General features: G+C 42.5%; 2 protein-coding genes across 2 annotated transcripts; both read right to left on the bottom strand.

Moving 5' to 3' along the window:
• Positions 1–302: 302 nt before the first annotated feature.
• Positions 303–2,865, bottom strand: LOC123168098 (uncharacterized). Its single transcript, XM_044585962.1, has 2 exons — positions 1,772–2,865; positions 303–1,655 (listed from the first exon to the last, which is right to left on the bottom strand). Exons 1-2 carry the CDS (start codon positions 2,434–2,436, stop codon positions 1,508–1,510), a joined length of 813 nt encoding a protein of 270 aa, XP_044441897.1. The 5' UTR covers positions 2,437–2,865; the 3' UTR covers positions 303–1,507.
• Positions 2,866–7,938: 5,073 nt separating this feature from the next.
• Positions 7,939–9,283, bottom strand: LOC123169888 (uncharacterized). Its single transcript, XM_044587748.1, has 3 exons — positions 8,840–9,283; positions 8,592–8,714; positions 7,939–8,488 (listed from the first exon to the last, which is right to left on the bottom strand). Exons 1-3 carry the CDS (start codon positions 9,204–9,206, stop codon positions 8,088–8,090), a joined length of 891 nt encoding a protein of 296 aa, XP_044443683.1. The 5' UTR covers positions 9,207–9,283; the 3' UTR covers positions 7,939–8,087.
• Positions 9,284–9,569: the final 286 nt, after the last annotated feature.

The following is a 9,569-nucleotide window of genomic DNA, read 5'->3' as shown; positions in this document are numbered from 1 at the left end:
TAGCCTGCTGGGCCGAGGTCCAGCGCGGGGGGGGGGGGGGGGGTGGGTTTCCTTTTTCTTTGTTTTGTTTTGTTTTAATTCTATTTTAGTCTTTTCGTTTTCTTTATTTTCTTTTCTGTGTTCTCTTTATCTACCTAACATTTTAGTTTTGTAAAAATGCATAGGTTGTACCTAATTTAGTAAACTTAATTCACATACCGAACAATTTTGTTTTAATGTTTGAAAGTTTTTGATGTTTGACAAAAATTTAAATATGAATTCGAATCGTTTTGAACTAACGGGAGATTAGCGACAGTAACGGAGGTGACGTGGCATCATTAGCAGAGGTTACTGTGGCTTGATTATCCGGGCGTCACAAGTGTACACATACAATGTCTAATTTTATCAGTGGAAATATCCTGGAAATCAGCCTAAGTTAATCGGCAAGATAGATAACCGAGGCTGCATGCCTCAGTGGAAGGAATGAACTGCAGTAGTAGACTATAAATAACAAAGAATTTGAATAGGACATACGAGAGACAGGGAAGCTTGACATCACTTTTCAAGTAAAGAATGAAGCATTGCTTAAACCTCCACGGCAGTGCACTCTGCAAAATGAATGAAAAGGCACAAAAGAAATTTAATCATTATAATTACAAGTAGGAAGAGCTAGAAACAGGATTGGTGGCCCTTTTGAGATAGATGGGTGCGTCTAAAATACCTCCACAAACACTCCAACATCAGATTTCCACAGGTACATCCTGTTAATTCTACCCAAGCATGACGTGGGAAAGAAAAATAATAATAATAAATAACAGCGCTGAACAAACAATTCACTAACTCGAAGACATTTATGAATATAACACAGGACTAGGGAAAAGTTCAGATGATTGGTAGTAAAGGACAAAACACATTCTACTGACATGATGTGCTCTGCATATGTGGTGATTAGATCAACAAAAATAGCATGTGCTTTGCAAGACAGTGTAACAGATTGAAGAATTATATACCACATACTATGTAACTTCATCACCGTTTCTGCTCATGCAAAACGTTATCTTGTCTACACATACCACATATGTAAGCAGTAAACAAACAGATATCCTAGTGTTTCATTACCGCTTATGCATCGGGCACGTCGGGTTCGTAGTACCCCCGATTCCAGTGACCCAACGAGAATTCGGGCCCACAGTTCACGCCTCAGCAGCTTGGGGCACTCCTTGACGGCGAAAAACACCGCCTTTGACAAAGAATTGATCCAAAAGTTGGCAGCGGCGTTGTTCTCATAGTCCATGATGTCAAGTTCCTTCTTGATCACAAGCTTTCGTACCATGGACAGTACACCAACAAGAATCACCGGAGCCAGGACCTTTTGCAATGCCCAAGCTATCCATTCACTTCTCCTCCTGGCCTCCGGAGGGGCAGGGGGCTCGGCCTCCATTGCCCCGCTGCACAAAGGTGTTTCTTCTGATCCTTTCTCTTTGTCAAGGAAGAGCGAGAGCAAGTAGAGCAATACGGCAGTTACCCCTCACACGGCGGTGGTCACTCCCAAACTTCGCCACATTTTCCACTTTCTCCTGCTGGCGCGTCCTTCAAATGAAGCTTGCAGCATATATTTAATCCTTCTTAGCTTCTGCTCTTCCCATTCTTTCCTCATCAGATTCCCAGGCTTCTCTCTGTACTCAAGCCACATTGAGCGCTTGTAATTTGGAACTAAACAAGGTAAAACTATAACGGCATATGGCATTGGCACTGTAACATAAGAGGAAGATGCGAAGGATAGAGTAGCTACCTTATTTCACTCGTCTGAATTTGTAACTCATGGGGCTCAATCTCTTCCCTCTCTTCATCAACTATGTCCCTAAATGATCCAGAAGTCGAGCACTCCCCAGAATAGCTGTGTGAGAAATGAGTTCTGTTCCTGGTGCCTGTGTCCTGACGACCTCTGCCAATGTCACGGTCACTTGTGTGCTTCTGAATGTTCGACAGCTCGGTCTCTTTCAACTTACGTTCTGCATCCACTCTACTGGTAACTTTCATCAGCTCCTGGCAAGTGCCACGGTGGTGCGAGACTATAGGGACAGGCGGGGGCGGCTGTTCAGTCCCCGGCTGAGACTTGGTGGACAAAGAAGCTCCATTCTCTGTTTCCACCATGGCTGCCAGCCCCATGCCATGAGAGTCTGTGTCGATTTTTATGAAGACGTCTGCATTGTCAACCCCTTTCAGTGATTCAGTGCTTTCGGAACCCGTTTCAGCAATTACTATGGTGATGTGAGGATTCGCCTCGAGCTTGGCTGGCGCTTCAATGCGCTCGGCGTCGCTAGCTGACCCCGCCGGAGTGCCGCAGGCAGTCTCGTCATCCAGAGTCAATCCCTGCCCGCGCGCTCTGCTGGCTGTAGCTTCCGCGGCGGCGCCAGGCAGCCCCTCTCCGCTGCACTCAGACTTATCCGCAATCATTCCCTTCAGCGAGTCGAAGTTCTTGCAACGAGAGCCGACTCCGGCGGCGGCTTGGGCCAACTCTGCGGTGGTCTCCTCCTTGTCCGTACCTTCGCCAGCCTGGTCCACCTCGACAGAGAGCGATTTCTGAGCGCCGTCTTATTCCATTTCGACCGTCGACGATTCTAATCCGTCGATCTCTTCCTGGATGTCCTCCACGGCCCACGGGGGACAAGTTGTCGACCTCGCCGCCGTCAGCTTTCTTGCCGACGGTATCGTGCTGGGGCGACTCCGCCGGGCGGTTGCCCGTTTCAGCCACGGCGGCCGGCGGCGGCCCTCCGATGTCCTTCGACATTACAGCCATGCTTCGCTGATAATTTGCGAATCTGAGATTTGGTTTGGCTCGATTGATTCCGATTTCACCTCGTTGGGAGTTAGGGTTTGTCTGGGCTAACATCTAAGGGTTTGTCTATGTTTTTTCTGTTGTCTTTTCTTTGTATTTTTCCCGAGCCTACCCCTGAAATGGGCCGGCCCAACTCGAAAGAAAAGAGCAGTCGCAAATCAAAAAGAAAACGTACGGATGGGTGCTCCAATGGTGTTCTTTCCCTTATTTTTTTCTCTCTTTCTGTACTATAAATGTTTTTCAGAAATGTGGTGAGCAATTTTCAATGACACACAAATAATTTTTAATATATGGTGAACATTTTTGCAAATGCCATAGTTTTCATGAGGGAATGACATTTGTGGAAGTCGTGGCAAAAAAAATCTATTTTGGAGTGCTGATTGTTTTTTTGCCACGACTTCCACACATTTCATTCCCTGATGAAACTTGGCAAGCACTGCACTCAAAACATTTATCATTCTTTGCCACCAATTTTTTTGAATTTTTTTTAGTTTTTACTGTTCATGGCGGTATCATAAGAGCTAAACCTCGGATGGGCACTTTCCTACATTTTTTTCATGAATGCAAATGACATTGACATGTAGGTGGTGTTTTTCCAAACATTTTCGTAGCTTCTTTACATTTTTTTGATTTAGTATGATCTTTTATGAAGTTTTCAAAGTGTCGGTCAAAGGGCAAAAGTAAAAGAGGAGCGAAGTGACTTGGATAGAACTGATGGCTTTTGGAAATTAGGGGTAAAACAGTCGAGTGAGACACAACTAGGGGCATGAAACTAATTATCCCTGTATTTTGTGGGTATGTTCGCGGGAGATTGGATTATTCCCTCCGGTTTCACTTTTAATGATGAGAGTAATACGGCAGGGAATCTGTATTACGATGTGTATTTTAGTGTGTTCTTCGCATAAATTCTGGAGCAGGAAGTACATGGAAGCACAATCGTGCGATGGTTGCGTCGCACGGATGGTCGCACGTCGCGGCCATAGGCAAGCCGCGTCATCCCCCGATCAGGAAATGTCGCGTCAGAACCGCCGCCCTCCTTTTTTTCCTTTTTCTTTTTTCTTTTCTCTTTTTCTTGGCCACACCCCACCACGCAAGCGCTCAGCCTCGCTGCCCAAGGGGCCGGTCCCTTTGACCCAGGAGCCCGAACACATTGTTTTTTCTGTCGGAATAGCGTCCCCTTAGGACAACAAGCCGACGAGACAGAAATGTGGTGCACAAATCAGATCTAACAGTCAGAAACATCCAGGTCGCGAAAACGGTCGGTCAAAAACGCAAATCGCTGAGAGCGCTCGGTTTAGACTCAATTTTACTGTCCCAAATTCTAGAATAAGTGACATGTTGTGATGCACATTCCATGACCTTATATGATGCAAGAGATTATCTTAATCACACGTCTTTCCTTCCACTGTTTGAAGGCATTAATAAATTTACAGTAGCTAAGGTATGGTTGTATAATGAAATACAACAACAAAAAGTGAATACCATTTATTATCCCTTTTTCCTCGGAAGTTCATACGTAATTCCTCACTGAGTATGTTTCTCTTTATCAAGGTACTTTAACAGGTTTGCAATTTTTCATAGAGAAACGCTTCAAAACATTTCCTATATATTCCCACTCCCGAAATATCCAAAGCTCCAAACATGCTTTCATATGAAAGTTATAAGATAACCAAGCTTTTCACTTCCATTAGTGTGACTTTATCATTGAAAACAACAAGAACATCATTAATATATATAATAACAATGTAAAATAGTTTACACTTACAATTGCAGACGACTGCCTTGCTTCATTTAGATAACCATATGACCATTTACCATGCTATCCGACTGATGTGAAGCTTAGTTATAAGACCATATATTAATCTACTATATCTAAATAGCTAGCACCCACTAACTATTTCTCTCAACATGCAAGCATGCCACATCATCACACAACATGCATGAGAAATGCCCACCATCACTATCATATATCTCTCAACATGCAAGCATGCCACTTCATCATGAAACATAATAAATTACAACTATATAGTAATCAAACATAATAAATTATACGTATTTTCAGTTTTAGCTTTTTATATTATTATTTCAAATATTCATGCTTCATACAACAAATCACATTGAAACAAAATATTCCCTCAACAATGTGCGGGGTATCATCTAGTTTATTCAATTAGCAAACCATGTCTTTGTTTCCTATTTTCCTAAATTTCAGGAGAAAGGAGTTTTCCCAAAGTATATTTCCCTTTGTGAATAATTTAATAACAAGAGTGACATTATAATATTCCAGTGAACCAAATTTCCTTACAAATAGAAAAGAAAAACACTTATAAACAATTGGTTTGCAGTTGTTTGGTATGGTAACAAGTTCCCAAACTATATATTTCCTCGTTAAGTTTATTTCTTTCCACATTTCTTCGATCCATAGTTAACATTGATAATAGAAAATTTAATGCTTCTTAAGGGACTTTAGTTATTCCTCTAAAATTTAGAATGACTTCCCCAAAAACACATAGCAATTATCCAGATATGACATTTCAAGTTAATTCCTCCCACTTATCCTAAGCATGTTAGTGTCGGGAGTTTCACTTGTAGTTTTCTTTGGGGACATGATTATATTCCAACATGATTGCCAATAATTCCACCCCTTGTTCATAAATGTATTGTGTTTTCACTTTCCACCAGTTTTCCTTTTCAAATAAAAAATACCCTTTGATCCACTAGAATAACCATTACAAAATTTCTCGTGTGTGCTTTGCAGTACTCGAGAATTTACTGCGGAAATAAAAAGATTTCCTTTCGGTCTACAAACCATAAGGAGTAACTGTGCTAGATGAATGATACAAACAAATGACAGTATATATGCAATGCTTCTTAAAAAAATGACACGATAGTAATACTTAATTATGGAGTGTACGGTCTATTACAATGGTGAAAATAGTTCAATGCCCTTTACATATACAAATGATATACTCCTGAAGTGTACATCCCCACCAATTAGTTGTTAAAACTTTAAACTTTTTTAATCAATTGGTTTTCCTCTTTAGTACAAAATGTGGCCGGCAAATAAAACCTCCCAAGTTGTATTTTCAAGGATACATATAACTATATCAAGAGCAATCATCAATGAATAAAATAAAAATAAAAATGTGAACTCTACTTGGAGTGCATAAGGATATCAAAATAAATAACGACGTGAAGCTTTTAATCTCTTTCCACCTCAGGAAAAGGTGTATAAACCAAAAATAACCATTATATATGCTTCACATGTATGATAGTCCTCCCACTAAAGTTTAAAATTACAGAATTAATAAACCACATAATCCTGTTCCAAGATATGTGACCAAGTCATACATGACATAAATATTGAGATTCCAAGCATGTGTTCCCATTGTAGATATTCCTCCATATGGAGTTATCTTCCCCAAATAAATAATTTCGGATGCGAACTTTCAATGAACCATCAACGAAGAAGAGACCATTGTGCGAAATTCCATAATGCACTAATTTTACCATTGAGCAACATTTCCACTCTTCCTTTTCCAAATAGTATGACATAGTCAATAGACTCCATGATAGAACAATAAATCAAATCCCTTCTCATTGAAGTTGCACAGAGTGTCCTATAACAATAATAGTTTTCCTCCACAAGGGAGTTTCATGACATAATTTCTAATTCCAAAGTATTATAAATCTAGCATTTGTGCCAAAGAGAAATCATCTACCATTAAGTGAGAGTAAATTTCCTTTTCCACAAAGTGGTTCCCATTTTCCTCTGTAAATAAGTGATGCTCATAATAGATACTTCTTTGAATTCTTTCTCATGCCAGGTTAGTGTATTTATCATAATTTTCCTCCATTAGTGAATATGACGTACTTTCCAATTTCAGGTATATATTGTTTAGTATTTCCTTGGAATTGTTTGAAAGGATGAAAACCATATATATGATTGAGCACATATGAAAGATATTTCCCTAAAAATACATTCTAGATTGCATATAATTTCTGCACAATCTATCCGGTCTCATATTCAATAGACAAAGAATTGGTCCATGATCCCAAAATGAAAAAAAATGCAAGCCATTTATTACCAGTCGACCAAGTTCCAAAGTTTCCAGCATGATATTCCTTTTCCTCGTTAGTGGCATCATTATCAGGCTCTTCTGGTTCAAGGATATTCATAATGTAATCATCAGGTGTTCTCATAAGAAGAACACAAATTTTCCTTTCCAAACTGTATTATTTTCTTGTGAGCCATCTAATCTGTTTCTAAGTGATTCAGAGAAAATATAATGTTCGGTTCTATTACTCCCTCCGGTCCTTTTTACTCTGCATATTAGATTTGTGTCAAGTCAAACTTTGCAGAGTTTGACCAAATTTATATGAAAAAATACCAACATTTACAATACCAAAATATATACTATGAAACTACATTTCATAATGAATCTAACAATGTTGATTTGGCATTGTAAATGTTAATATCTTTTTCTATAAGTTTAGTCAAAGTTGAGATACTTTGACTTCAGACAAAACTTATATGCGGACTAAAAGGACCGAAGGGAGTACCAAGCAGAAGTACGTTACCGATGGGAGGAGACAAAGAAACCCAGCAAATAAGCAGCAAAGGAACCCGTGTCCCTGATGGCTTCTCCGAGTCTCGCGTGCCCGATGGCTTCTCTGAGGAGTGGTCCGGGGAACCAGGAGGGTGACGATCAATCTCACACAGCAAAATTAAGAAATCCGACTCAGTTCTTCAAGGTGAATCAGAGGCAAATTATCTAGTTTCTTTGTTTTGAACCATTGCGAGAGACTTCCCATCCGCTATGCAAACAAATATGATTGTTGAAAAGATCTGTTTTCCATTAACTGCGCCACGATCCTAAGTGTTTGACAGAAAAAAAAACAGCATGTTGCACCCTTGACTGTATAAAACAGCTGTCAAAGGGTGAAAATTCAAACCTCGGTTTAGTTTTGTGATGATGTACTCCCTTCGTTCTGAATTAATTGTCTTTTATATGTATCTAGACACGTTTTAGTGTTGAGCTGTATTTAATGGTAGGTACATCCGTATGTAGACAAAATTTAGACAACTAATTTGGACGGAGGTAATACTTATATGGCGATGATGAAAAATAATATATTTACACCGGCGTTTTTACACGAACATACATTGCAAGCGCAATCGCAATAACAAAAGAGCATGCAAACTCCAAGCTTTCATTGCACTGCTACAAGCTTTGCTTTGCACAATTGCACTACTACCTATCTTCGATCAGTCAACCGTCACAGAGACTGCGACATGCACCGGTGGAGTAGTTGAAAGGAACAGGTCGCACACTTTGGAGCGCCAGTCTGGGTCCGACGACCGGATGTACCCGGCGGACCTCCTCTTGTAGTCCTCGAGGGGCAGCACCCCCCGGCGGCGGAGCGCTTCCTCGTCGCGCAGCAGAGACCCGACCACGTCGGCCTTGTGCCCGCAGTTCCGGTGCTTGTAGCCGCAGTAGCCCGCGGCACGCCGGAAGGTGCGAAGCGCGCCCTGCAGGTCCTGCTGGTCCATGTAGAACTCGGCTAACTCCAGGCAGCTGGTGGCGGCCAGCTGCAGGTCGCCGGTCCTGGCGAACAGCGTCGTCGCCTCCTCCAGCGCCTGCTCCACGTACTCTACCTCGTACTTGGCTGCACGCACAAGACAACACATGGACGGATAATAATCAGAATCATGGATAGACACACGTTTGTCTTCGATCAGAATCACGGCCTACATATTAGATGCACGTACGTTTGTGTTCGATCTCGATGAAGCATTTAGCAGATCGCAGCAACGCGGTGGCCGCGCGCGGTTCATCGCCGAGCTGAATGTCGTACAGAGCCTGCTCCGCGAACGCCAGCGCAGCTTCTCTCCCTGGCACACAGTACAGCACAATATGCATCAGATCAGCCTGCTTAATTGCCTCGACTAGTCATATCAAGCATCAAGGGGACAAGATGAAAATACTGAGTAGTAGTAAGTAAATAATTTGGCCGTACAGTTTAAGGCGATGAGGTAGCAGAGGGCCGAGTCCTTGAGGTCCTGCCAGGTCTCGAAGACGGTCCCTTGCCGGAAGGCCCTGCCCCTCAGCACGCGCGCGCGCGCCTCCAGAGCCGCCGGCCCTTGCCTCTCCTCCTCGAAGAGTATTATGTCCTCCTGCTCCTCCTGCTGCTGCTGAGATCGATCGTCCTCCGCCTTCTTCCGTTCCTCGTCGCGCCGAGGGATCGACATCTGTTCTAGTATGTTCTTCTGCTCCTCGTAAGCGATCGACATGTCTTTCTCGTCCTCGTCGTGCCGGGGGATCGGTTCGTAGCCGCGGCGGCGAGCGTCGCGTCGGTCCAGAAACGACGACGCTGACGTACCCATCACGGCGGCGGCGGATTGGGTTCAGCTGTGGATGTTCTCTACCCCTTTTTTTTAGGGGACTGTACCTTTACCTTTGTTTCTTTTTTTCTATCGGGAGCGGGACTGCATGTACTACGTATATATACACGCTTTGGGATCCACCGGCCGGGTCCTAGTCGGACGCGCACTTGACTTTTTTTTTAGGGCCGCACTTGACTTTCTCCAATTTCCTTTTTCTTTCTTATTATATTCACTTTTACCCCAAGGAACATGTGTTGGGATTGGAAAAACCCTATACGACGCTCCCTGCGTCAAGTTTTCTTTTTCGAAAACTAACGCCCACATGTGTGGGCGTTAGCCAACTCGCCCACACGCCTCAATCGC

Source organism: Triticum aestivum, chromosome 7D (genome assembly GCF_018294505.1).
Source record: "Triticum aestivum cultivar Chinese Spring chromosome 7D, IWGSC CS RefSeq v2.1, whole genome shotgun sequence".
NCBI lineage: Eukaryota > Viridiplantae > Streptophyta > Magnoliopsida > Poales > Poaceae > Triticum > Triticum aestivum.
The sequence above is the reverse complement of the archived record's forward strand: the minus strand, read 5'-3'. Positions and strand labels throughout refer to the sequence as shown.

What these genes read in the sequence shown, in the direction of transcription:
- LOC123168098 (XM_044585962.1), bottom strand. Translation starts at nt 2,436, where the DNA reads ATGATTGCGGATAAGTCTGAGTGCAGCGGAGAGGGGCTGCCTGGCGCC. An exon ending in ATTCAGACGAGTGAAATAAG is followed by an intron (nt 1,656 to 1,771) that starts GTAGCTACTCTA and finishes GCTTGAGTACAG; the next exon opens with AGAGAAGCCTGGGAATCTGA.
- LOC123169888 (XM_044587748.1), bottom strand. Translation starts at nt 9,206, where the DNA reads ATGGGTACGTCAGCGTCGTCGTTTCTGGACCGACGCGACGCTCGCCGC. An exon ending in CTACCTCATCGCCTTAAACT is followed by an intron (nt 8,715 to 8,839) that starts GTACGGCCAAAT and finishes ACTGTGTGCCAG; the next exon opens with GGAGAGAAGCTGCGCTGGCG. An exon ending in CATCGAGATCGAACACAAAC is followed by an intron (nt 8,489 to 8,591) that starts GTACGTGCATCT and finishes TTGTGCGTGCAG; the next exon opens with CCAAGTACGAGGTAGAGTAC.